This window comes from Brassica rapa, chromosome A06 (assembly GCF_000309985.2).
Source record: "Brassica rapa cultivar Chiifu-401-42 chromosome A06, CAAS_Brap_v3.01, whole genome shotgun sequence".
Taxonomy (NCBI): Eukaryota; Viridiplantae; Streptophyta; class Magnoliopsida; order Brassicales; family Brassicaceae; genus Brassica; species Brassica rapa.
In genome coordinates, this window is record NC_024800.2 from 13,042,497 (window position 1) to 13,070,124 (window position 27,628).

The 27,628-nt window shown below is 34.0% G+C and overlaps 4 protein-coding genes and 2 long non-coding RNA genes across 7 annotated transcripts; 3 read left to right on the forward strand and 3 right to left on the reverse strand.

The window, feature by feature from the left end:
- Positions 1–5,868: 5,868 nt before the first annotated feature.
- On the reverse strand, positions 5,869–8,000 carry LOC103848051 (glycosyltransferase BC10). Its single transcript, XM_009125041.3, has 2 exons — positions 6,502–8,000; positions 5,869–6,299 (listed from the first exon to the last, which is right to left on the reverse strand). Exon 1 carries the CDS (start codon positions 7,597–7,599, stop codon positions 6,520–6,522), a length of 1,080 nt encoding a protein of 359 aa, XP_009123289.1. The 5' UTR covers positions 7,600–8,000; the 3' UTR covers positions 5,869–6,299; positions 6,502–6,519.
- A 1,795-nt stretch (positions 8,001–9,795) lies between these two features.
- Positions 9,796–10,895, forward strand: LOC103848050 (MD-2-related lipid-recognition protein ROSY1). Its single transcript, XM_009125040.3, has 4 exons — positions 9,796–10,046; positions 10,246–10,344; positions 10,427–10,587; positions 10,661–10,895. The coding sequence occupies exons 1-4, from the start codon at positions 9,956–9,958 to the stop codon at positions 10,766–10,768; spliced, it is 459 nt and encodes a 152-aa protein (XP_009123288.1). The 5' UTR covers positions 9,796–9,955; the 3' UTR covers positions 10,769–10,895.
- A 112-nt stretch (positions 10,896–11,007) lies between these two features.
- On the reverse strand, positions 11,008–16,717 carry LOC103848049 (kinesin-like protein KIN-12E). 2 transcript variants are annotated; one of them, XM_009125039.3, is made up of 19 exons: positions 16,207–16,717; positions 15,893–16,132; positions 15,592–15,825; positions 15,433–15,525; positions 15,278–15,367; positions 15,133–15,203; positions 14,983–15,057; positions 14,802–14,889; positions 14,662–14,720; positions 14,517–14,580; positions 14,360–14,425; positions 14,132–14,290; positions 13,940–14,044; positions 13,599–13,834; positions 13,444–13,513; positions 13,262–13,357; positions 13,114–13,173; positions 12,946–13,025; positions 11,008–12,872 (listed from the first exon to the last, which is right to left on the reverse strand). In XM_009125039.3, the coding sequence occupies exons 1-19, from the start codon at positions 16,480–16,482 to the stop codon at positions 11,204–11,206; spliced, it is 3,831 nt and encodes a 1,276-aa protein (XP_009123287.1). In that variant the 5' UTR covers positions 16,483–16,717; the 3' UTR covers positions 11,008–11,203. The 2 variants fall into 2 exon arrangements, with proteins under 2 accessions (XP_009123287.1, XP_033128592.1); XM_033272701.1 differs by having other exon boundaries at positions 14,662–14,889.
- A 339-nt stretch (positions 16,718–17,056) lies between these two features.
- Positions 17,057–20,292, forward strand: LOC103848048 (serine/threonine-protein kinase BSK1). The gene is made up of 2 exons (XM_009125038.3): positions 17,057–18,468; positions 18,552–20,292. Exons 1-2 carry the CDS (start codon positions 18,115–18,117, stop codon positions 18,684–18,686), a joined length of 489 nt encoding a protein of 162 aa, XP_009123286.2. The 5' UTR covers positions 17,057–18,114; the 3' UTR covers positions 18,687–20,292.
- Positions 20,293–23,076: 2,784 nt separating this feature from the next.
- Positions 23,077–26,681, reverse strand: LOC117125886. The gene is made up of 3 exons (XR_004448353.1): positions 23,789–26,681; positions 23,608–23,707; positions 23,077–23,520 (listed from the first exon to the last, which is right to left on the reverse strand). It is a non-coding gene; the product is annotated as an uncharacterized LOC117125886 (long non-coding RNA).
- On the forward strand, positions 23,235–23,722 carry LOC117125885. Its single transcript, XR_004448352.1, has 3 exons — positions 23,235–23,329; positions 23,469–23,543; positions 23,622–23,722. It is a non-coding gene; the product is annotated as an uncharacterized LOC117125885 (long non-coding RNA).
- Positions 26,682–27,628: the final 947 nt, after the last annotated feature.

A 27,628-nucleotide genomic window follows, 5' to 3' on the forward strand; every position in this document is an offset into this window, starting at 1 on the left:
TTAATTTTATTTCGACTATAAGAAGTAAGACGCGTGGTGTACAACCAAACCACATTCACGGATCGGACAACATTTGAATAATATATCTCTCGTATGCGTTGTAGTACTCTTCTGCCCTGTCTTTTAGATTCTTTCGGAGTTTAAATTTTATATTTCCCTGATTTTCTTTAAGGGATTTTTGCAAAATTGACCTACAACTTAAAGTCAAACACAAAACTAACCTCCCTTTTTTTTTGAAAATTGGTTTTGCCCTATTCACCCCACAAGTTCATATAATTTACGAAAATGCCATCAATTTTTTTTTTTTTTTTTCGAAAATGACATTTTTACTCTCTCACCCTCATCATCTTCAAGTAATTACAAGATTGCCATTGTCATCAATACCACAACCACCATGAACAACCAATTTGAAGCTCTTAATGCTCCCAAAATCGATTTACCCTTCTTCTTTTTCCATTCTTGTGAACTAAACATAACATATCTCTCACTTTCTCTCCACAATGAGCTAAAAAACCCAAGATTTTGATTCTAAAATTTTTATGGTTCATAGAGTCATAGAAGCTAACGATTATGGGTGGGTGACTTTCGTTTGTGATTCTGTGTGCTTGGAGAAGCCTTATGTATGCTAAGGAACTTATCTCACCAATTTAAGGTATGACATCGAGTTTTTTTCCAGATCTGTTCGTCAGACGACTTACTTGGGAAGTCGTCTGGCTGTAGACGACTTACCTTTCAGTCGTCTGGCTGTAGACGACTTACCTGGAAGTCGTCTGGTCAACGCAGAGGTTATTTTTGCAATTGACTTTGAAATCTGTAACCTGAGACGACTGAAAGTTAAGTCGTCTACTATTGTTTGGTTTCAAAAAAAATTCCAAAGAACCTAGACGACTTACATTTCAGTCGTCATAGGTTAGTTTTGCATTTGACTGGATAATTTCAGAAGTTTGACTTCCCCAGACGACTTACATTTCAGTCGTCTGGCGAAAATTAAAATAATAATATTTTTTTAAAGTAAACGACTTACAATTAAGTAGTCATAGGTTAGTTTTGCAATTGAAAAAAAAAACTTCAAGATTTAATTATACACAGACGACTTATAATTCAGTCGTCCACCAGACGACTTAATTGTAAGTCGTCCAGGACTTTTTTCCGAGATTCTGGTCAAACCTCGTAAATCCTGGACGACTTACATTTCAGTCGTCTCGTGGACGACTGAATTATAAGTCGTCTGTATATAATTAAATCTTGAAGTTTTTTTTTTCAATTGCAAAACTAACCTATGACGACTTAACTGTAAGTCGTCTACTTTTTAAAAAATATTATTATTTTAATTTTCACTAGACGACTGAAATGTCAGTCGTCCAAAAAGTCAAACTTCTGAAATAATCCAGTCAAATGCAAAACTAACCTCTGACGACTGAAATGTAAGTCGTCTAGCTTTTTTGGAGTTTTTTTTTTAACCAAACAATAGTAGACGACTTAACTTTCAGTCGTCCGAAATAACAGATTTCAAAGTCAATTGCAAAAATAACCTCTGCGTTGACCAGACGACATATAGTTTAGTCGTCTAGACAACTTAGATTGAAGTCATCCGCGTCTTCTCCACTAGTTTTTAAGTCTTCTACGTTAGTTTTTGAATAACTTGTATTTTTAAGAGTGATAAGTAACTTCAAGATATGTAAAACTCATATTTACAAAATATGTTCTCTCCCTTAGTTTTACTAAATTTGACTAAGTTTTTCAATGCAAACTTATAAAAAATATGATATGCTTTGACTAGTTACTATTGTTTGTTTCCATCTCTTACCAAAATTCTTGTTTATTAAGATGAGAAAAAGGCCATTGGAGTTTATTATTGCATATGAGAGATCCAAAGATAAGAAAAAGGCTACTGAAGTCTAGTATTTCATTGATTTGTAAATGTGTAAACACATTGTTAGCACATTTAATACATCATGGAAAACATTATTACTGATTTTACAAAAAATTCACAACTAAAAGAATATACATGCAATTCACAAAACAGACCACAAACAAAACTATTATAGATCATTCATCTACAAAGACAAGCTTGGATTCCACTTGAGTAGACAAGACCAGACAACTTTTAAGAAGTCCAGACGACTTCTAAGAAGTCCAGACGACTTCCAGGAAGTTCAGACGACTTTACCAGAAGACTTTTAGGAAGTTCAGACGACTTCCAGACGACTTTACAGAAAGTCCAGACGACTTCCAGACGACTAACAAGTAAGTCGTCCCAGAAGTCTTCCAGATCTGAAAAACCTGCATATTAAATCCAGATCTGAAAAACCTGCATATTCAAAAACGTTCAAATGGCTTAAAAACAGAAAAAATGAATGGAAGATTAGATAAATCTACCTTTACAGAACACACAAAAATACATATCTAAAAATAATAGATCTACTTTTAAATTAGTGGAAGATGAGTACCATCTAATTAAAAACCTGCAAAAAAAAAATAGATTAGTAACAAAGACATGAGACAAAATTGAAAAAATCATATAAAGTTTGGTGTTTTCAAGTCAAAGAGATTAGAGTGGGTTTGTAAAGTTTTAGTTTGGGAAAAAAGTAAGAACTTTATACAACAAAAAGTTACCAAATGAAGAAAAATCAGACATAGAACTTACCAAAACGCTCAGAAAAATCCAGACGACTTCCTAGAAGTCCAGACGACTTCCTAGAAGTCCAGACGACTTCCTGGAAGTCCAGACAACTTCGTGGAAGTCCAGACGACTTCCTGGAAGTCCAGACGACTTCCTGAAAGTCCAGACGACTTTGTCAGAAGACTTCCAAGAAGTCCAGACGACTTCCAGACGACTAACAGGTAAGTCGTCCCAGAAGTCTTCCAGATCTGAAAAACCTGCACATCAAATCCAGATCTGAAAAACCTGCATATCCAAAAACGTTCAAATGACTTAAAAATAGAGAAAATGAGTGGAAGATTAGATAAATCTACATTTATAGAACACACAAAAATACATATCTAAAATTAATAGATCTACCTCTAAATTAGTGGAAGATGAGTACCATTTGATTAAAAACCTGCAAAAGAGATAGATTAGTAAGAAATACATGAGACAAAACTGAAAAATTCATATAAAGTTTGGTGTTTTCAAGTCAAAGAGATTAGAGAGAGGTTGGAGAGTTTTAAATGATGAACATTACATTTTTGTTGCAGCCATTTGAGAGGAGGAGAGAGAATGTGTAAATTTTTCTTTATATAGGGAGACAAAAAATCCAATTAGATTAAATATTTTTGACTCAGACGACTTCCTGGACGACTTACATTTCAGTCGTCTGGTGAAGAAATTAAAACAGACGACTTACATGTAAGTCGTCCAGAAGAGTTTAATATTTTTAGCGGGAAATTAAATATTTTTAGCGGGAAACTAAAATAGAAGACTTTCCAGACGACTTACAAGTAAGTCGTCTGGACGACTTACAAGTAAGTCGTCTGGACGACTGAAATATACGTCGTCCGGGTAAATTATTCAACAGACGACTGAAATATAAGTCGTCCACACCCTAAACATAACCCTTAAACTTAATTATCTAATTAAACACTTCATAAAACCAAATCAAACTTGAAAAGTATTTACTATACACAGAAATAAACACATATAGGTGAAAACTAATTTTTGAAAAAAACATTTTAGTTTTCCAAAATCTAACCCTAACAATACATACAATACTACAACATATGTTTGCCAAACTCCTAAACCAAAGTATTTCATGATTCACTACTTCCACTCATCTATCTTCAAAACAAATCAATTTTATCATATCTTAATTTATATCAGTTAAAACTTTATAATTACTTGATTTTTATTTTTTACGCATCAAAATATTTTTTTACAAGATTTATAAATTATTTTTAAAATAAACTGGTACCAGACGACTTACACTTCAGTTGTCCAGACGACTTCCAACATCTCAGACGACTCAGACGATTTACTGGGGCTATATTCGTAAAAATGGCTTCTGTTTTTTTGTTTGGTCACAAGGGGCTGAGCTGTAATTTCACTAGGCTTTTAGGTTAGTTTTGCATTTGATTCAAGTTTGGGTATAGATTTGGGATTAAAATCAAGTTGTGGGTTAGTTTTGGCAAAAACCCCTTTCTTTAATTGGAAAACTGATTTTCAACAAAAATAGAGAAGCCGAATATTTCATATTGCAATTGTCAAGCCCTGTGTAAAGATTAAAGGGAAAATTATTTTTTAGGCCAAAAAATGATAAGTATGTCCCATTAAACTAATGTTATATATTTTATGTCTTATTAGACTGATTATTTTCAAAATGGTAATAATGTGCTTAATTTCAATTATAAATTCAAAATTGCAATTAACAAAACAATTGTTAAATATTAAAATATAATAAATAATTAAAATAAAAATATTAAAAATCCTCAAATTTAAAAAAACTATCTCCACATTTTTTTTTTCTGAAAAATCGATTTTTTCCTATATGGAAACTAAATATTTCCAAATTTATTCCCATATTTTTCGGAACTAATTATTATTATCCGTAGAATACAGTAAATCTGTAGAACTCAGTTTCTACTTGTTTTTAGATTTATAGCAATGTATAGATTTCGATTTGTACATATTTTAGATTTAAGTAAATTTGTAGAACTCTATTTCTAAAAGTTCTTAGATTTATACTAATGTGTATATTTAAATTTCTCCAGATTTTAGATTTATAGTAATCTGTAAATTCTGATTTCTACAGATTTTAGAGCGGTAGGTTAAGTGTAGAATGTGTATTCTAAATATTTTTAGAGTACTATTATTTACGTAGATCACATATTCTAAACATGGTAGATTCAATGAAAAAAAATGGATTTTATTTTCTAATTTGTAGAATGCCAATTCTACTTTATGTAGAACAAAATCTGAAATAATGATTTAAACATTTTTAGAACTAAAAAAAATACCACTAAGTTCAAATAGGTATTTCATTAGTAGTTACTCCTTCCGTTTCTGAATAAATGTCACTATGACATTTTTCATACAGATTAAGAAAGTTGCTGAAATATATGTAAATCATTATTAATCACACATTTCTAACCAATAGTATTTCAAATAGTATTTGAAAAAAATAAAATTATTAATAAAATCAATGCAGTTTGCAATTTATTTTCAGCTGAAAGTAAGTATAATTTGTATTGAAATTGTAAAGTGATATTTTTTGTGTAACAAGAAAAAATGTTAGAATGACACTTATTATGAAACAGATAGAATACTATTTTTCCAATTTTTTCTGTTTGTAAAACTATTTATTTAATTTATTTTTAAAAAATACTAAAATACATTAGAGACAAAAATGGTACAAAATAGAAATTAGTTTAATGGGCATAGTTACCATTTTTTGGTGTAACAAAAAATAAATTTCCCAAGATTAAATGGTGAAATTAACGAGGTAAAAAAAAGCTGTAAAGTATGACTTTTTTTTTTTTTTTGGGCTCAACTACTACTTTCATTCTCCAACTGAGTTCATGTTTACAACAGGCATATCAACCTCACAAACAGATTTTAACCAAATTGGCAAAGATAGAATACAACTTAGGAACATGATTCTTTAAAGAAAAAGCTTCGTTCGCTACTCTATCAGCTGCCTTATTACCCGTAAAGAAGCTGTAAAGTATGACTTTGAAGTCGATATTTTACTTCAAATGAACAAACAATACTATTTATTTAATTTATCTTTAAAAATATTAAAATCATTAAAAACAAAAATGGTACAAAATAGAAATTAGTTTAATAGGATATAATTATTATTATTTTGCCTATAAAACAATCTTCCCAAGATTGAAAGGTGAAATTAAAGAGGTCAAAAAGAAGCTGTAAAGTATGACTTTGAAGTTGATACTTTACTCCAAATGAACAAACAATCCCTGCTTATATATCTTTCTTAGTGCTACAATCCCAACGACTTTGGGGTTTATCTACAGTACTAGTTCCAAAGAAGCAAAAGCAAAGCATCATTCTTCCATTATAAACCCAAAAAAGAATAAGGAAAAAAAAAACCCCTACAACTTTGGTATCTAAGCCCTTTCGATCTCTTGTTCTCGTGTGATAACATTTTACAAGCACATAAATTTTCTAAGCTTATCATCATCATCATCTGGAATACAAATTCCATTCCTCTCTCAATACTTTGTATTTTCCAGCCTCTAGCTTGCATATTTTGCCTTCAGATGAAGAAACTACATAATCTATGATAACAACACCTTTTCTCTCATTCCAATTGCTTGCAAAGGAGACAATATCCAAATCTTCCCTGAAAGCGAGAGAGGGCAAAAATAAACTTTATTTTCGTTAGTTGTAAATTACCAGTCCAAAACACACAGTTTTACAGAGAAATAATATCAATTAACACCATAAGATAACAAAAAGTGATTTTCCAAGAGATCTAAAGGCAGTTGCATAATTAATTAACTAGTTTGAACCATAGAGAAACAAAAATGGAAAGTGAGAGTTACCAAGGAAAGGAAAGCAACTCAATCCCTAAAGATGACAGAGTCGGCAATGGCCAACAAAGGTGTCAAGCAAGTAGGCATGAACTTCCTAGCAAAAAAGTAGGAGGTTGAGTGATTGGAAAGGCGGAGGTGGTGAATCAAGTGGGAGGAGACTTCGGTAGGCTTGTAGGAATAAGGGTGACCCTTGACGGTAGCAGTCCAATTGACTCGGGTGAGAGTGTAACCGGTGCAACCCTCTGGATCCTTCATGTTCATCAAGGTGGGGAAGTAATGCTCCTCCGGGTAACACTCATCGGAACGGTAGCAAGGGAGGTTGAACTTTCTCCACAAGATGCGATCTTTGACAGTGAGAAGAGCGTGGGTCCTAGTCAAGAGGAAGAAGTGAGAACCCACTCGGAATTTGTCGAAGGGGACTTGGGGTAACATAGCGTATCTCCCTCGAGCAATGTAGCGCTTCCAAAGCCTGGGTTCATCGGAGATGAGCTCGATGAAGCTCCGGTGCCAGGTTCGAACCCCTTTGGAGGTTGGATCCGGGTTTGATTTATCGAAACTGGGCGATTCGAAGAGGGATTGGTAGACGAATCTGAAGGAGTGGAGAGGGATGCAGTGCTGGGAGAGGACTGCGAAGTAGGCGTTGGCCGGGTCGTCGAGAAGGGCGGTGGCGAAGAGACGGCGCGTGGCAGAGATTAGGGTGGGAGAGGCGCGTGAGGTGCGTTTGGCGGAGGTGATGAAGGCGTTCTGGAAGACGGAGCCGTTGCCGGGTCTGGTGATGTTGACGAAGGGATCGGCGTGGACGTAGACGTTGTAGAGAGACCGAGGGTGGCCGGAGAAGAAGCCATCCCAGATTGGCGCGAAGTGGAGGTCGGAGTTTGTGAGGAAAAGGAAGGCGATTTTGAGCTTAGGGTGTGGGGTTCCGGAGGAAAGATGCGAGGAGGATCCGGCGGAGGCGCGGCGGAATAGGATCTGGTCGTCGATCTCGTCGGCGATAGGGATGAGAGATTCGCGTGGAGGAGGGGAGAAGACATGAGGGGCAACGAGGAAGAAGACGATGGGGAGACAAAGAAGAAGGAACAAGGAGATTACGAACTGGTTCGACAACATTTGCGATTTCGAAACTAGATGAATGTGCCTAGTACTAGCTTCTTTCCCATCTATTCACCAACTTTGGACAAGCTTCCGCCAATCAGGATGCGATTTGAAGCTTTTGTCCTTTTGGCTAGAGTGACGAAGAGTAAAAGGATCTTTCAGATTTCGACTGGCAAAATAAAAGAGCAAGGAAAGCTTTAAGGGCATCTCTCAGAGTGACTGACCATCTTATGCAGAGATAAAAGGCGATGACGGTAGATGATTGTGCTTTCTTTGTTTGTTTGCGTCCGACGCCACCTGAGGGTATTTCTGTCAATCCATGACCCACACACACTCTGTGTCCCTAACCACGTCATGTAACGATTGCGTTCCTTGCCTCCCACTTGTGTTAACGCCATGATCTCGTCGGTGATAATTTGATCATGTTATTTTAGCTTTTAGGAAAATGATCAACATCAACGTGTCTAATGTCTAGAACTAAGATTCATATATATATGTTGACAAAAAAAAAAGATATATATATACACACATATATATGGTTAAAGCATTTTTTTGTTGTTGCAAAGTCTGGTAAACATATTTGCAAAGTCTCTATCCTCTCTAATTATGTTGCAAAACTTGGCAAAGCGTGTGGTTCCTCAATCATGGCGAACAAATCCTTGCAGTATGTTCCAAAGCTCTGCATGTCGAGTATTACAGCATATTCTCCATCGCCCATCTTAGTGCTTCTACTTCTGAGTGCAGAGGAGACTTTCGTCGAATATAATTTCATATCCCCATAAGTTGAATTCCTTCTCCAAGCTGTCCATCCAAGCCCATCCACACCCGCTGAACTGTGATGTAGATATCCATGACCCGTCTATTATGCAGATATTACCCAAGCTTAAGACTTGAGGTTCGTCATTACTATGGGTTTTGTGAAGTTGATGGCACCATCTCATTTGCATTGAACCAGGCTTAACACTCATTCTCTGCATAGCAAACTAGCTTCAAAGGACTCGGTCTATTCCCTAAAGAGTTTATCATTTATGTCCTTCCAAATGTGTCATATTACCCATGGATAAGGATCTCTATCTATATCTGGCTCAACAATGCTATTCTTCCGAAAGAGATAATCCACGTTAGCATAGATACTCGAAACATGAAAGATAATTGAACTCGTTGGCGTCGAAGATAAGCCCCAAACTTGTAGAGCTGGTGGACAATCAAAAATTGCATGAGTAGCTGATTCTTCTGATTCTCCACATCTTGGGAAGTAGTTATCGCATCTAATGTTACACCACTTTTGAAACTTAAAATGTCAATTCAAATACTAAATGAATTCAGTTGCCGCGCTTCGAATTAAGGAAACAATACTTTATATATGTAGATAAATAAACGGAGGATTGATGTTTCAAATGCAAACATTAAAATCTAATAGTTTTGCATGCTTGTATTTTTCTTACAAACTAAGAGTTTTCCTACGCCATGCGTAGATAAAAAATATTTAAAAATGTTATATATAAATAAAATTTTATATTTTTATATTTTACTTTTATTAGTTTAAAAAATAAAACCATAATGTAATTGTTTTTAGTTTGATTTATTCAAGTTTACTTTGACCCTTTAATTTTGCATTACTTAACTTTTGATAAAAATAATTGAAATTTATAAAGTTACTTTATCATATTATTCTTTGTTTATTACCATTTTTAAATATGTCTATTTGTAAATATATAAATTATTTCTAATAATATATTCATTAAATAAAAGTAACTTATATACGTTGATAAAATATATTTTAAACTACATTTATTTTAATAATAAAAATATGATTCATATATTGATGTAAAATTTTAATATTCGTAATTATTATTTATATATAAAAACATATTATTTTAATAGATATAAAAAAGTTATTAGGTATCATAAAATCTTACCAAAATGAATATTTACTGAAAAAAATATTTTTGATATAAAATTTATTAGTTATTACTATATTATGAAACTTTTCCAAAAATATAAATCTGTGTATAAAAAATCATCATTATTATATTTAAGAAATCTTACCAAAAACATAAATCTAAATATAGTAAATTTTACATGTCAAGCTATGTCATATTTCTTTTAAGCTATGTCATCATTTTTTAATGAAAGTTAATGTAGCGATAACATATATACAAATAACTTATCAAATATAGTCTAGCGGATATTATGGCTGTCGACTTTTAAAAACTTCTTCGTTTATTTTTTAAGTACAATAAACTGGAACCGTTGGATGCAAGGAGTATTCATTCATAAACCGTTAGATTCCAATTTCATTGTCAAACATACCAAACTCTTTCAACACCTGTAAAATCGGCAAGCTTCATCAAATCCTCCCAACACATCCATGGCGATTTCTCACGCTCAGCCTCTGCTTCTTCTCCTCTTCTCACTCTTCCTCTTACCTTCTCTGCGCGCCACTTCTTTCCACAACTGCGGTTTGTTTCTAAACCCTCTTCTTACGCTCCCCTCGAAGATACCTGCTAGATAAGTTTTTTTTCGGATGGTTGCTCGATTAAATTTTGCATCTTTTGCTCTGGATTTTTGGTTATTTAAGACTAATTTAGAGCATGCTTCATTTTGTCATAAACATAAATCTTGAGTGTGAGATAATCTCTGTACGTTTGACTCTTGTAGATAAGAGGCTCGATCCCGTTAAGGTCACAGGTGTGGAGATCTCTCCTGACCCTGTTGTGAGTGGCAAAGCCGCAACATTTAAGATCACTGGTTCTACTGGTATGAGCTTTTCCTTCCCTGCTTCTTAAAAGCTTACAACATACATACACTCACTCTGTCAACATTTCCTTGGTGTGAATAGATGAAGACATCTCTGGAGGAGAAGTAGTCATCAGTGTTTCACTCTATGGAGTTCATATCCATACCGAAACTCATGATCTCTGCGATGAGTCGTCCTGCCCGATCGCACCTGGCACCTTTGTCCTTTCTCATTCCCAAACACTGCCTTCTATTACACCACCCGTAAGTCATCTTCCTGTTTCTCCTTGCCATCATTATCAGCTAAGGCTTCTTGACTGATCTCTCTTTGAAACAGGGTACTTATACGCTTAAGATGACGATAAACGACAAGAATGGCGGGCGACTGACCTGCATCAGCTTCAAGTTCAAGATCACATTGTTTTCCACGGTTTCTGCTAGTTAAGTTTTCCGGTGCAAATATGTTTCCTCTTTTGTAAAACTCTCTCCTAGACTTGTGTGGTGTCCAAATAAAATGCCCCTTTGAGGCTTGTCTTTGATCTCCTAAACCTCCCTCAGTCTTTTGTTTCTCTCTATTCATGGTCATTTGCAACTTTCTTTCATCTACTTCCTGCCTCTGCTCAAGTTAGACTTTCACGATCATTATTAGATAATAAGTATTCAGTAATATCATTTAAACTCGAGTGTTCTTAACAAGTTGGAGAGCTCCTTCACTTGTTCTGATAAGACTTAAGTGTCAAGTAGACGACCTGGAGTTTCCAAGAAAAGGAAGTGATATACTTCCTCGATTACAAAAATAAAATAGTTTTATAGAGCTGATGATAGAAGAAAAAAAAAGGAACTAAGAATCCCATACTTGCGAGTCAAGTGCGACTCCTTATTAATGAGAATCTTCAAGCAACTTGGCGGCATCGTGAACCAAACACGAAACACTGCCTACTTCTTCTTCAACCTTGCCTGATAACAAATATTCTCCTCCGCTCTTCTTCTTCTTCAACGCATCTTCGACTGCCACCATTGTGGCCTTGTGGACCTCTTTCGCTCTATGCTCCTCTGCATCTAGCTCTTCTCTTACAGTCTTCACCTCTTCTTTTCTCAGATCTGACTCAAAGACAAGCTGGTGAATCTCCATTATCATGTTTTGTATTTCACACATCCCTACTTCTTCCATCTCTTCAAGACACTGCTTCTCCTGGATCGTATGTTCCAATTCCCTCTCTGATTCCGATCTTGTCGTTGATCTCTTCTCTATCTCTTTCTCTACTGTTTTGATCTCTTTCTCCAGCTTCAAAGACTTTCTGTTCATGTCTTCAATTTCTTTTCTTACCGAAGCAAGCTTCTCCCGAGAAAGCTTCATCTCTGATTGGAGCTTTGTTTTCTCTTCCTCGGATTTCAGCAGATCTGTGGCTTTCCCTGTAAGCAGAGTGTTTCTCTGAGGAGTGTTGATCTTCTCAATGTTATCAATCGCACAGAGTACCTTCTCTTCCTCGTGTCTCCTGTTCTCTTCATCCACTTTTATCTTCAGCATTACAATGTTACTCTTCAGCTCTGCCTCGGATTGTTGGATCTTACCCATTGCCGCGTCGATTTCTCTTTTATAAGATTGGAGAACGTTGAGCTCTTCATTTTTCTGGTTTAGATTATCTGAAGATGCCTTCACACGCGCCCTTGCCCGTTCTTCTCGCTGTTGAAAGTAAGCTGACGATGATACAAAATTTGATAGCGAGCATCTGAGAGCAGCCAGCTTTCTCTCTGCAACTTCTTTTCTTGCTTTAGTTTGATCAGAGACAGCTTCAATTAATCCTAACTCCTTCTGATGCTTCTTAACTTTGTCTTCGGCCTCTTTGCTTTGCTTTGACAGCTTGATTATATCCAAAATAATCTCTTCAAGCGAAGAGAACACTCCAATGGTTTTGGCAGAGACTGAAAGTTTTTCCTCCGCCAATTCGAGTTTCAGCCTCGCTGAGTTTAAATCTCCTGTGGACCTGTCAGAAGGAGTAATATTACACAACTCCATTTCAGTGTCACTGGCATCAGCTTCAATAAGCTTCTCTTGGGCAGGAGCAGCGAGCAGTCTTTTGAATTCATCTTTTTCCTTCATGGCTTTTTCATACAGACTCATTAGCTTCTCATTCTCCTCGTGCATCTCGCTAAGCTGATTCTCCAGATTTCCAATCATCTTCTTTAGTTCCTCTTCTGCACTTTTCTCAACCTCCAGAGTAATATCACAACTGTTGTTCTTCTGAGCTTCAGCATTATTACTTGATGAATGTGTCTCGGTATTCCCCAAAGCCCTGGAGCTGTTTTCTGCGGCTACTTGTTCATACAGCTCTATAAGTTTGTTGTTGTCCTCAATCAGGACCTTAATCTTCTGGCACAGTTCCTCATTTTCTTTCGACAACTTGACTGCTGTCTCGTGAGCTACAGCTTCTCTTTGACTAGCACATGCAATGGCTTGAACCATTGTTTCAACCTCAATCTGATCACCATCGCCAACCCTGCCTGAGGATTTTATTCCCTCAAGCTGCTTAGCCAAATTTTCCACAAGCCTGAAAGAGAAAAACCAAAGAGATGAGCTGAGGCTTGATGGCTGAAATACATACTGTATGTGCAGTAAATTACCTTTCCAATCTCTCTTTCTCGTCGATGGAAAAACTTAATGATTTCTGAAGAGATTCCATTTCTGCTCGATTTTGAATAGCCTTCAGGTAGCAAAAACAAGCCATAAGTTAGAGTTTGTTTTCATCGAAATTAAAGAGAGAAGAAAACTCGACAGAAGGCAAGAATAACCTGCATCCGGAGGAATTCATTCTCATCTTGGATTGATGAAAGTTTCTTTGACTCCTGATTCTGCAACAATACAATAACAACAAGTGTCGGAATATTAATACTTTGTGAGGTACTTACCAGCACAGATGAAAGACATTTAAGCCCATACCTGGTTCGAGTAGAACATGTTGCTGATGTTACCGTCTTCTTTCACCGTGGAGCAATCTGATTCGTGCATGAGTTTCCAATCAAGGGCTTCTAGCAGCTGTACATTATAGATCCAAGTTACATGCTAATTCAAATCGTAAAGAAAACTTCTGAGGTCTAGAAATGAGAGATTATTTTATTCACCTTAGCTTGTAACACTTGAATTTGTTGATTCAAGATATCCCGTTCACCTTCCTCACATTGTGATTTCAATCTGTGTAGCAAGTAAAAGTTTCATAACCATAAGGTGAGTAAAAGTTAAATCTGAGGAAAGATAGGGAATTTTCAAAGTGTCTTGCCTTCGGATCTCTTCTTTCAACCGCAAGTTCTCCGTGGCAAATTTGGTAACTTCCTGATTTCTATCAACCTGAGCACGTAGCACCTCTATTTCCTTCAAAAGGTCAGCCTTTTCTTTTTGCAGATGTGCTTCAACAGAGATCTTTCCTGAAGCTACCCCTTGTAAACTCTTGATTGCTGAATCTCTGAGCTTTAACATCATTTTCAGCCCGCGTATTTCATCCTCTCTTTTCTTTTCCTGTTTGGAGAAAATAAAATTATGAACTCGTCAATTTTCATCTTTCTTTCCTCAATTATCCCTCTAATGAATCAATCCCAAACGAGGAGTATATTTCTAGCGTACCAACTTCATTGAGGCCTCATTTTCAGCAGTCAAAGCCTGTAATGCAGCGTCCTTTTCCCTCTCTCTCCTGAGAGCACCAACTAGTGCAACTTCGTAGTCTTTTGGCTACAAACCCATGCAAGTGAAATTGTTAAGAACAAGCCAAATGCTGAACATTGGAGATCATATTCTTAGGGGAAACCAATGTCAAACCTTAGACGTCCTTTTGTGAGTTGTCAGAGGAGTGAATGATCCATTGAATCCATCCCACTTAAGAGACATTGGAGAAGCAGGGCAACTCATTGAGGCAGTGTCAATGTCCTGATTGTCTACTCCAGCGTTAACGATACCTCTTAAGCGGGATACTTCTTTCTGTATATACAACACCTCAGAAAAGGTCCGTGTGAGAGAAAAATAAACAGTCTTTGCTGAAATATATACCTTTAGCTGTTGGATTTGTAGACGCATTGCAATAACATCTCCAGATGCATCTTCATTGACAATTGCCTGTTGAGTATAATATAAATAATATAATTAAACGTGTGCCCTATATCTGATCCATGACTTAACCAACAATACCAAGGAATAATTCCATTACATTGTTCTTAATAAGCTTTGCACGCTGGGCAAACTTCAAGGTACTTAGGGTCTCCAACGAGCAACTGAATCAGGGAAAAAGGACTATGAGATACAGCCGGTGAATATTTCAGGGAATGATAAACAGACGCAAGAGTAATATGTACCTGCTAGATGGGCTTATGTTAGCAATTATTATCGTCTTTGAATTCCCTCCAAGAGAATCCTGCAGGTAGGTATGTAAGAATGACAGCCAAGAGATTACAGAACTGTAAATGCAGACATCAACATTAAGGAAATAATTTACCTGGAGCAGAAATGTAAGCTTTGAATCTCTATAAGGAACATGCACTGATTTTCCATTGGAAACACTAACAAGATTCATGATCACAAGCCTGAAAAGTCATTATAGGGACAAATCATTAGAACTACATAAGAACGACTAAAGTAGAATAATTGACGCTTGAGAAAAAAAAAAATATTCTTACCCTAATGTTGAAAGAGACTTGTTGATGTTGGTTGCTTCTTTGAGGCGTTCACCTTCAGCTCCTGAACTCTTTTGCCTGTATCCCACATGTATGTTAGTAGAATATCTTAAGCACGCAAGTTCGCTTGTAGAATTTTTGAGCTGATATTACCTTTCAGATCCAGCTAAATCAACAAGATTAAGCCGTGCAAACCGATGATGAGTAACACCTTGAGATACCCACTAATAGAAAGCACAGGACAGGTAAGAAGATATATACAGCGGAAGAACTCTGCTCAACAAGTAAAATTGATTACCTTGCTTTCAATGATGCAAGTAAAAACACTGTGAGATCGACTACTTGCACGATTCATATTGGTTGCAGCTACTTTCCTGTTTGCAGCACCCTACACATGAATTTTGTGTTAGTTGCAAAAGAAAGCAACAAAGACTGCAGTATGAAATGAATTACCTCCATTAGTTGTTGAATCACATCTCTGGCACTTGAAACTTCAATCTCCTTAAGATTCTCAACATGAATACCTTTCTTGTGGTCTTCCCTAAGCTGCAAAGGGAGGAGGAGGAGGTTAAGAGCATGATAAAGTTAATCCCTCGGGTTTGTTTGGTATACCTGTAAATTAGTAGAAGAAGGATCTAACAAATCAAGAATTTGCTCGTTGTAGATCTCCAGAAATGAGCATCTACAAGTGAACTGAAGCTTCTCCTCATTGCGGACCTCTTTTTCCTTTTGGATCCTAGAGAACAAAAACTCAAAAACTCTAGGAGTCATCCCGCAGTTGACACTGTGTCTACGTGTTCCTCCCTCAATATCTCCAAGCATAGTGTGAGTTTTGCCACTTCCCGTCTGCAAAAGAAGTTATTATTATGATCATCAAATTAGTAGAAAAGAAAGGCAGCTCTCGGTCGCTGACCTGGCCATAAGCAAACATGCAGCTGTTGTAGCCAGCCACAACATTCTCCACCATAGGTACGCCAGCAACTTTAAACATCATCTCCTGCGTAACATTCTCGTCAGCGACAAGATCAAAAGTGAAACGAGCTTCAGGATTCCCAATCCAAGTGATTGCCTGGCCGTTGTCTTGCCTAACACATTTGTTGTTCCCTTGCGTTGAAATCTCTGAGCTGCTTAGTGGACGGGTTCTTATGATAACCTACAAGCAGCAGTGTACATATATGAATCAGTGTACATATATAGTTGTGAATCCCTAAGCGCAACCGAATCTACCTGCACATTGTGATCTTTCCAGAAGGCCGGATCTTCGTTGAACTCGAAGCTGTGAGACCTCGATATCTGTGCTGCAGATCCACCGCTAATCTCTGCTTCTTCCTCCAAATCCCCCATTCTTCGAACCATGCCCTGATGATGAGCGTGGTTCTCCCTCGATACGGCGCTTGGATCCGGCGTGCACGGCACAGCGCGTGCCGACTCCGACGTGCCGGCCCTGTCGTTGAATCCGAATCGGCGCTTAATCGCGCTAGCAGTTTCCGAAATAAACGGCATCTGATTCACTATTAAGAGAGAGAGAGAGAGAGAGAGAAAATCACTGAGCGAGTGAGTTCGAGAGAGAGAGAGAGAGAGAGGATTTTGAAATCGGGTGTGAAGGGGGAAAGAGAGAGTGAGAAAGTGAGACGTTGTGTCAAGGAGACGAGATAGATATAATCGGAGGGTTGAGGGAGCGTTTTGATTAACGGATCAGATTGATTTCCGTTTTTTGAATTCATCGGAACGTTGCCCCACTTGACTTCTCTTTTTCTATTTAATTAAATACTATTATTTATTTCCAACATTAGTTACAATTCCAATAAAATGCGAACGTTAAACGAATCGGGACCTTGACCAGAAATACAAGCCAAACCGGAACCGTATTTATTGATTTTTCTTCTTTTTTTCTACGAAATGTATTAAAAAAAAGGACTAGTATTGCACCAAACCAAGTTTTTATTCTCAAACTAGCATTGAAGACTCAAAGTCACAAAAATATGTTTCATTAAAGACGTAAATATACACTTATACTTCTTGGATTAATTAATTTAAACCTTAGGGTTTAGAATTAAAGGGTGTAGTTTTAGAATTAAGGTTTAAAATTTTATAAAATAAAAAATAGATATTAAAAAATTAAAAATAAAAATTTAAAAACAGTTTCAAAAATTAGTTTTGAATTATAAAAAGAAAATTTGAAAAAATAATTATAAAAAATTTCGAATCTGAAAACATAAAATCTAAACTATAAAAAAAAATTATTTTTTCATTTTTTTAGAGAAAATGACTAGGATAACACTAAAAAAGTTTTTGTCACAAATATAGCCTCTAAAAATAAAATGACCAAAATAACACTTAATATTTTATCAAAAGAGATAAATTTACATTTATACCCCAATGGTAAATTAATTTAGACAGGTTTAGGATTTATAGTTTAGGGTTGAGAGTTTAGGTTTTAGGGTTTAGAGTTGGGAAGTGGGGTTTTGGAATAAGATTTCAAATTTTGAAAAATAAAAAAAAAATAAATTTTTCAAAAAATAAAATGCTATTTTGGTCATTTTAGTTTTTGAGAGCTATTTTTGTGACATAAACTTAGAAATATGCTATTTTGGAGATTTGCCTTTTTTTATTTTTATTTTATTTATTTTTGTTTGTTTATTTAATTTTAAACCAAGGGTATTAGAGATATTTTACCATTTAATGAATGTTATTTACTTATTTTTGTAACTTTCTCCTTCTAGTACCATTTTTGAGACAAAAATTCAAAATGTGCTATTATTGACAATTGCCCCTAAAAAAATTATCTAAATAAAACTTTTTTTCTTAAAAGAGTCTAAATAAAACTTGTTTTAATCATTTATCTCTTCATTTTTTCAACTGAGATTATATTAGTAGAGACGGAAAGAGATTTTGAGTTAGTAAAAGAGTCGATTGGTTGAAAACCCAAAAAGAAGTTCATAATTAGGTAAATGCCATAACAGTAAAAGTTTACAGTCTACAGCACTAAATGAGGGTTTAAAATTATGTTAATCTCCTTGATATTGTCTCCTTCTTCTCTTACTTTCTTTCTCTCTCTATTTACAAAAAGCAAAAGAGAAACACTTTCCGACTCGCTTTGTTTCTGTCGTGACGAAAAAAATTCCAGAAATTTCAATGGGTTGTTGTCAATCCATGGGTCCGGGCGAACACCAGCCGCTTGAGAAAGATGGAGCTCAACCGACGCAAGTGACTGAAAACCACCACGGCGGCGCTACGACGGCTGATAACAGCGGCGGAGATGGTGGTGTAGCTGGAGGAGGAGGAGGAGGAGGAGGGATCCCGTCTTTCTCTGCGTTCTCTTTCTCCGACCTCAAAGCAGCTACAAACAACTTCAGCTCCGACAACATCGTGTCTGAAAGCGGCGAGAAATCCCCAAATCTGGTCTACAAAGGCCAACTTCAGAACCGCCGTTGGATCGCCGTCAAGAAGTTCACTAAGATGGTTTGGCCTGATCCTAAACAATTCGCGGTAATAGAAAAAACATTTCTTGATTATTTTGTTTATGTTCATGGCTTTGTTTTTGAAATCTGTGTTCCTGAATTTTGTTACAGGAAGAAGCATGGGGTGTTGGGAAATTCAGACAGAACCGGTTGGCGAATTTGATTGGATACTGTTGTGATGGAGACGGTGGGAGAGAATGTGTTGTGAATCTTAACCGACGATTTGTGTATAGAACAGTGAAGTAATTTAGGATTTGTCTGTATTGAGATTTGCAGAGAAATGGAGTTTGTGGAGAGAGAGAGAGAGAGAGAGAGAGAGAGAGAGAGTAGAGAGAGAGAGAGAGAGAGAGAGAGAGAGAGAGAGAGAGAGAGAGAGAGAGAGAGAGAGAGAGAGACGACACAATATGAAGTCTATGATAGGTAGAAGTAATAGGGGTAGCAGAGACATTAGAGAAAATGTACAGTGTATAACAGTGATTTTTGGTATATCGCTAATTAGGGGTGGGCACTTTACCCGATATCCGAAGTAGCACCCGAACCCGATCCGAAAAACCCGAACCGAAATCCGAACCGAAGTAGCAAAATACCCGAACGGGTATTGAATTAGGAGAGATTGGATACCCGAATCCGAATGGATAATATCCGAACCCGAATGGATATCCGAAGATAACCGAACATATGTATAATAACCTTATATTTCTAGTTTACATCTCTTATTTTAATAAATATATATATTAATACTACACATACTTTAAGTTCATATGATATACATGCAATTACTGAAAAAATGATTTGGTACTCACTTAAAAAACATGTCAAGTTTTTTTATTTCAAAAATTAACAAAAAGTTACATCCAAATTTTAAAACAATAACTAAATTAATGCATTTTTAGTTTTAAAATGTTATGTCCAAATCTATTAACCATTTAATCTATTAAAAAAAGTTAAGTAAATTTATATTCTTAAATACAAGAAATTTAAAAAATGAAAAAATTTAATTTTTTTTCAAAATCTAAATATCTAAACCCGATCCGAAATAACCGAAACCGAACTAAAAATACCCGAACCCGACCCGAAGTATAGAAATACCCGAACGGGTCCTACACCTCTATACCGAAATACCCAAAAATCCGAAATACCCGACCCGAACCCGAACGGATACCTGAACGCCCACCCCTATCGCTAATTATGCATAAACGTGTAGGTAGGGAATGCAAAAAATTTTGAATCTGAAAACATATAATCTGCAATTATAAAAAAATTTTCATTTATTTTATTTTATTTTATTTATTTTTGTTTGTTTATTTAATTTTAAACCAAGGGTATTAGAGCTATTTTACTCTTTAATGAATGTTATTTTTGTGATTTTCTCCTTCTATTGCCATTTTTGAAACAAAAACTGAAAAAGTACTATTATTGATAATTGCTCCTAAAAAAATTTATATAAATAATTTTTTTTTTTTTGAAAAGAGTCTAAATAAAACTTGTTTTAATCATTTATCTCTTCATTTTTTCAACTGAGATTATATTAGTAGAGACGAAAAGAGATTTTGAGTTAGTAAAATGTCCTGTTCGAAAACGCGGCCAAGGCGCCCGATTCCGCGGCGGAGAAGCATTGGGCGTTCCCTTACCGTCTGGATTATAGGCTGTTCGGAAAAAAAAACTCGGATCATTGAGAAAAATCATCTTTTCTTTCATTTTTATGTAATTTCACATGTTTTTTTTTGTTCACATAATTTCACATGTTAATTGATGAATTTATCGATAAAAGAAGAAGAAAATGAATGACAAAAAACAAAAAAAAAGAAGAAGAAGAAAATGATGAAAACAAATGAAATCTGTAAAAAGAATTGCTGCCGTCGACCAAATTCTCAGAGAAATATTAGGTTAGAGAAGAAGACAATGAGGAAAATACGCTTTTACCCTTCATTAGAAGACAAAACAATAGTTAAAAGTTAAAACACACAAAAATGAGATGTCTTTGAATCGAACCTGGGTGCAGAGTACAACTACCGACTCCTTTTCCAACTGTGACGGCATATTTAATTATTTGTTTTATGAAAATATTAGTATACTTCCCGTACTGTGTACGGATAAAAGATGATAAATGTTCCAAATTCATTATAGAACACTGTTAAAATATCAATTATGAATTATTTGTTAAGATATTTTATTTTCTATTTACAAAAGGGAACTAGATTTTGACATGCGCTTTCAAAGCACGAGATCGTTTCTTTTTAACATTTCTTTTAAATAAATAAATATTTGTCTAATCTATATTTTAATAGTTTTTTTGTTTATAGCCAATTTTTTTTTATATTGTCTTATTTTTAATTTTTTAATTAATATTAAAATAAAAATGTTTGTTTGTGAACTAATTAATTAGTTAAAAGATTTTAAAATGGTAACCTTTTACTCAATAAATTTAATCATATTGTGATGATATATTTGGTAAGTTTATTTATTCATAATTTTAACTTATCAAAGAAATATTATATGAAAAATATAATAGACATTAAATGTTTCAATCTACATATTTTTAATTCATGTATAATTTTTAAATTATAATAACCGAAATATTTAATAATAATTATGTATTTAAATTGGCTTATAGTTGGTTTTAAAAAAAATTAGTGTTGGGCTTTGTTTTGGTTAGGATGTGTTTTTTGGTCTGATAAAATGGGCCAGAATTGCCCAAAGAGAGACAAAAAAAATATGTTACGTCAAAAAATATGTTTTTGTGGCCGTTTGCTTTAAAAAAAAACAGAAAGGGAAAGTAAAAAAAAAAATTCTCGATCAAATTTTTCTTTGAGGAATCGACAACACGCTATTACTGAAATTGAGAATCGGTGAGAGAATCAGTGGTTAGGTCTATCGATCTTGATGGATAGGGCGTGGTGAAGATCGAAACTGTTGCTTGGTGAATGTTTCTCATGAATCGGGTATTAATCATAAGCCAACCTAAAATTTCGATCTTATTTCCTTTCCTCTTGGCATAATAATTGTTTTATTCTGCAGAATCACAGATGAAGAAGATTGATTAGTGATTTGCTTGGTCACATAAGAATTCCGAGCAAAAACAACTTCCAACTTTTTAGATGGATTATAACAGAGGTAAATCCTTTTAATTGATTATGCATCGTAACATCTTTGACCTTCGTTACTTCCTTTCGCTGCTGTCCCAGAAGAATTTCTTTGCTGTCTCTTATGCTAATGACTGAATGATATATGTTTATGCTTGTACAATCTATGTTCCTCAATTTGGAGTCTCTTATGATTGATTCTAATTTTTTATTTCAGGCACTAACAAATTAGTGTATGAATAATTTGATTAATCTGTTTTAAAGCAGAAGCTGAATGATATGTGTTTAGTTTGTTGTCTTATTAATGTTTACGACTCATGTGCAGGTCTTGTAGTGACAGAGAGTACTGGTAGAGCTTTATTAAGGCGACTCCAACTTCAATCACGAAAACCTCAATCCTGAGAAAAGATAAGTTTTTATTAGATGTAACCTAAACGCATACAATTACTATAATATATTTGATATTTTGTAAAATCTAAACGGTTAACTAATGTTTTCTCCTAAGTTTACAGAACAGAGTCTATATGTTGTATGATGATGAAAGACATGAGGCAAAGTCAAACCAAACTTGCGCACCAGTATGTAATGACATGTATCCAACCATTCTGCAATGATATAAAAGTTACTATTAAACATTGTTTAGAATTGTAGAAGCTAGGAATGGAACTGACTATCGGTAGTTAGGATTGAAAGCGGAGTTTGATTGATTGATTTGGTGTTATTATCTGTAGATAGGATAATTATATTGTTTTCTGCAACGTAGAACTTTTCCTAAAGTTCATTTTTCTTGTTAGAAATAATAGCTATCAAATAATTTTAACAACAAACATCATATGTTTGTTTCTGAGGCTTCACATCCTCACCAAAAACTCACATTGTTCTGTTATGAATCTTAAACATTTGTTAAACGTAAAACATAAAACCAAAGTCTGCAAATAAAGCATATCATCTGCAATTTTTTAAAAACAGAACTGAAAGCATAGATTATAGATTATCGAAACCTCTCTAAAGACAACATTCTTTGTTTGGCATTGAGGCTTGCCTTCGCTGTCAACAATCAGCATCTTCAAGCCTTTCTTAGAAGTCACTCTTGAAACAGCCATATATAGTTGTCCGTGCGAAAAAAACGGTTTTGGTAGAAATATACCAACTTCAGACAATGTTTGTCCTTGACTTTGGTGAAACTTCGAAAACACTGTCTTTGCATGTCTCACACCCAAATATGAGTTGTGATTCTTTACCATTTAATTTCTTAACTTTGGTTCCAGTTTTGATCATTCTTTTGTTGCATGCTTTACAACCAAAGTAATACCACGACCAATCCATATCAATGGCATAGACTGTGCATCTCACAAAGCATCTATCAACCTACAATTATAATGCATTTAACAAACTATAAATAAAAAAAGGTTCTATATAGCATAATATAGGAGAGATTTCCAAATCACTTAATAACAGCTTACTTGAGTTGATGTTATCATTTCTTGGATGTTCTTAGTGGGAAAAAGTAACCACTTATCACGCTGTCCTCGCTTCCCTGACTGATCAACTTGTTTGTTGTTGTCCTCTTGACTGTCCTCATTACTTTGGAATGAGGTTAGAGTTTTGTCATCGTCATTGATCCTGGTTATAATACAAAGATTAAAATTAGTAGTATGTGTGTGATAACGAAGTTACAGAATATGGTCTTACAATTCTTTGAATGCTTCAGCTTCAGGTATTGACGGGTTGATCATCATTTGAGAAGCATCAAAAGCGTTAGAGATTTGCAGTTCTCCTAGTAGATAATTAAAAAATACACTACATGTAAGTGAAGTTTTGATAAAGGATTAGTACATTATGTGAAATAACATGGTACTGGCGTGAATTATGTACCTCTAAATCCCCCAAGCTTTAGCAAACCTGAGCAGCATAGTAACCATTCCAACTTCTTGGTTAATTGCAGAATGGAGTTTCTCGGCTAAGTTGCCCATATGCAGCATGGTAAACGCGAATCACTACAAAAGGTTGTCAAGATATGGTTAGTTATATTATCTTAACCGAATGAATTCAATTTTTTTTGGAGTAAATGACAGCTAACTTACTTGATTTCGCTTAGGGTGAATTCAAGTTTTTTTGGTTGCTTTCCCCCGGTACACTGAATGTTTTCGACATCACCACAATCCATAACTTGACCCAGCACATCTGTAAAAAAAAAACTGTAAACGTTAGTATAGATTGTTACATAATAGATAGTGGCTAAACCGATTATATTTATATGCTTACCAATTAAAAAATTCTCATCAAGTGTTCCAGACAAAACAGATTGAGAGTCGGACAAATTCAGATACAGCTCGTCAACGTGATTAGATCGCGTAACGACCGTATTTTGATTGAAAACAATTTTCCAGGTATGATCTGTGGTTCGATAAGCTCCACCAGCAGGAGTAATCTGGAAATTCCGGATGTAGCGCCATGCTCCAACCGTAAGAATCCTTCCCTTACTTTCAATGTAAGTCCTTTTACATGTTGCATGAATTTTTTGCCCCTAAAACAAAAGCCATATGAATTTGTCATATTAGTAGCCAATCCCAAAATGTTAAATAAGACATAATGGACTGATAAATACAGTAACGAAAGCTTACAGTCTCATCAGCCAAGACGAATTCCATGGTCTCCACGGATTGAATGTATTGTTTCCAAGCGTGTAGAACCTTTACATGAACCAACCAAGTGTTTTTCCATGGTTTCAAGTCGCCGAAGACGACAGATTGTTCATTAGTACCTCTCGATGCTTGGATTTGCATCGAAGGTGCAATATTCTTAGTAGCCATTGCTTTATTTTTTGGTTTGTTAGAAGGTTTGGCTTTGAATAGGAGACTGGTGAAGCGTATTTATAATATTGATCGGATCCAAAGCTAGGAATTAGGAGAAACTTGGGGAGAAAGTTGGGGGATTTCAAATTGGAAAATAGAATCTGTCTATTTTATCCGATGAGTTTTTAGAAAACTCAGTTACCATGTCAAACAAACTCATATATTTTCTGCGTGTTCCTCAAGATTGGGGATATTCTCTTTATTTGATTTGATATTGAAAATCTTATAGTACGAAATGGGCTGCTGTAAATTCGAAAATAGGCCTTTATTTCAAAAACCAAAGTATAGTAGTGGTGGGCTTAAAATTTCCGTAGAAGCCTTAAAAACAATTGATAAGTTCTTGGAATGTTTTGTAATTAATAGGAAATTTCAGGGGTAGATTCATAAGAAGTATTCTGCTTTAATAGTATAGATTTGACTCTAGTTTCCCTATTTAAACATATTTTAAAAACATGTTGATATGGAAAATAAACAAAGAAATATGCATTTGTTATTCAAGTAGCTTTTTAACAGAATTCACAAAAATAATGATATTATATAGGTGGTATCTTCATAACTTTTATTTTATTAGTGCCAATAAATAAATAAATATCAATTAGAAATAAACCATGCAAAAATACGGTACTTAAAACTTCACTAAAAAGGTTTAGTAAAAAAGAATACTTATACATATAATTTCTTTTTTTGATGATAGTTTTTAAGTGTGTGAGATTTGTTGCTCTTTTCACATTTTTAAGAATTGCATCAGGCAAATCATTATTTTTTTAGCTCCTGGATACTATTTATTCAGTTATGCAAAGACTACAAAAAGATAAATAGAGATATTTGAACAATATATTAAGAGATAGGAAAATTTAGATATATACATTTTGCCTCATCTCAGATTATAGAATTTTGAAAATAACTATATAACCTTAGACTGTCCATGCCTTGAAGAGGTTTGATAAATAATAGCCGTTGTCAGGTTGGCCGAAGTATAGTTAACCATTATATCAGAAAAGAAGCACTGCATGCTCTTATCAGGTTTGTGGATTAGGGAAGAGAGACTGTATTTTTTTATAAAGAAAAAAAGCATTAAACGTTCATAGAATTATCTCAGACAAATATAAATAGTTGAATAGAGGTTAGTTATTTTTAAAGTGCTCTTAATGGTGATTGTGGGTTGTGAAGAAATAACCGATGGAGAGGTGGACTAAGAAAATATTTACTTTTGGTAAATATTTAAAATCAAACGTAATGCATGAGGTTTGGTCTTTTCCTTTTTGATTTTATTTGATTTTGCTAAATATTTTTTTTCTTAAATTATGTGACAAAATATTATTGGTTGAGTGACTTGTGTTTTAGTATATAAGGGATATTATTTATCCATATCAAACAGAGAAAGCCTAAATATTACGTCCAAATTAATCTCTGCTTAATCTCCGATTTTTCGGTAAGTCGCTAGGCCCGGAATTGCCGCCCGATTAGCGCCTAGCGTAGTTCTGAATAGGGGGTAAAATGTTATTCCACTACATTAATTTTCATAGGATTTTCACGGCCGATTAGAATCAGACCATAGTTCCTAGCTTCCATCTTAGCCCTAGTTTTGGTTTGCTCGTATACAGAGCGAGAGCCGTGCTTATAGTTATAACAAGGGAAATTGTCACAAATACCACATTCATAATACTACTAGGAGTTAATCCGCACTACGGACGGAGCTATTTTGATTTTCAAATGTTAACTATATAACTATTCTTTTGGACGTTGTAGTCTGAAAAACAACAAAATTCTGAATTATATGTTTGTGTGAATATATATTTTCTTAGAAAACCCCAGAAAACTATACATTTTTTATAAATAGATGTTTGATATAGTTTTTCATTTCTTATATTGTATATTTACTTATGATTTAGTTTTTCTTATATTGTAGGCAATTCTCTCAAATAGTCATTTTTAAGTTTTTGTCACAAAAATAGCCTTCAATAAGAAAAATGACCAAAATAGCTCCATTTTTTTTTTAATTTGAAACCCTATCATCAAAACACCACTATTAACTCTAAACCCTAAGTTTAGATTATTTTATTGAATTAAACATTAAGAAATGTTGTATATTTACTTAATGTTTCTCTTTTTATATTACTCTAAACCCTAATTCTAGATAGATGTTTAATTCAATATTTTTTTTATATTGTATATTTACTTAATGTTTTTTTTCGTATATAGTATATTTACTTATTATTTATTTTTTCTTATATTTTAAATTTACTTATTATAATATGTAACATTACTATTTCTTATATTGTACATTTATTTATTATTTATTTTTTACTATATTATATATATATTTACTTATAAAAATATTTGTAAATAATAAAAATGTAAAACAATACATTTTTCAGATAGATGTTTAATGTAGTTTTTCAATTTTTTTATATTGTATATTTACTTATTATTTTCTTATATTGTATATTCACTTATTCTATTTTTTTTGTTTTTATATCAAATAGTAATATTACTTATAGATGTTTAATGTAATATTTATATTTATTATTTATTTTACTATATATTTTCAAATGTTTAATGTAGTTTTTAGATTTCTTATATGGTATATTTACCAATTATTTATTTTATTCTAATATTATGATAGATGTTTAATATAATATTTTTATTGGTTGTACTCTATATTTATATATTATTTATTTTACTATTTATTTTTCAGATAGATGTTTAATTTAGTGTTTCCAGTTCTGATATTGTATGTTTACTTATTATAATATTACGATAGATTTTTAATATAATATTTTTATTTCTTATATTATATATTTACTTATTATTTATTTTAATATATATTTTTCATAGAGATGTTTAATTTAGTTTTTTCATTTCTTAATTGTATTCTACTTATTTTTATTTTTATTATATTGTATATTTAATTATTACAATTCTCTTGCTTTATATCAAATGATAATATTATGATAGATGTTTAATGTAATACTTATATTTCTTATATTGTATGTTTGTTTTTGGGCAAATCTCCAAAATAGCATCTTTCTAAGTTTATATCACAAAAATAGCACTCAAAAACTAAAATGACCAAAATAGCATTTTATCTTTTGAAAAATTTAATTTTTTTTTATTTTTCAAAATTTGAAATCTTATCCCCAAAACCTCACTTCTCAACTCTAAACCCTAAACCCTAAATTTTAAACCCTAAACCCCAATCCTTAAGTGCTATTTTTGTGACTTTTGGCCTTGAGTGCTAGTTTGGGAA

Bases quoted from the DNA above. Each gene is read 5' to 3' on its own strand.
- LOC103848051 (XM_009125041.3), bottom strand. From the start codon at position 7,599: ATGTTGTCGAACCAGTTCGTAATCTCCTTGTTCCTTCTTCTTTGTCTC.
- LOC103848050 (XM_009125040.3), top strand. From the start codon at position 9,956: ATGGCGATTTCTCACGCTCAGCCTCTGCTTCTTCTCCTCTTCTCACTC. The intron at 10,047-10,245 runs GTTTGTTTCTAA...TGACTCTTGTAG, and splicing joins CACTTCTTTCCACAACTGCG to ATAAGAGGCTCGATCCCGTT. The intron at 10,588-10,660 runs GTAAGTCATCTT...TCTTTGAAACAG, and splicing joins TGCCTTCTATTACACCACCC to GGTACTTATACGCTTAAGAT.
- LOC103848049 (XM_033272701.1), bottom strand. From the start codon at position 16,482: ATGCCGTTTATTTCGGAAACTGCTAGCGCGATTAAGCGCCGATTCGGA. The intron at 14,581-14,661 runs GTACATATTACT...TCCCTGATTCAG, and splicing joins AACATAAGCCCATCTAGCAG to TTGCTCGTTGGAGACCCTAA. The intron at 14,291-14,359 runs GTATATATTTCA...TTGTATATACAG, and splicing joins TACAAATCCAACAGCTAAAG to AAAGAAGTATCCCGCTTAAG.
- LOC103848048 (XM_009125038.3), top strand. From the start codon at position 18,115: ATGGGTTGTTGTCAATCCATGGGTCCGGGCGAACACCAGCCGCTTGAG. The intron at 18,469-18,551 runs GTAATAGAAAAA...ATTTTGTTACAG, and splicing joins CTGATCCTAAACAATTCGCG to GAAGAAGCATGGGGTGTTGG.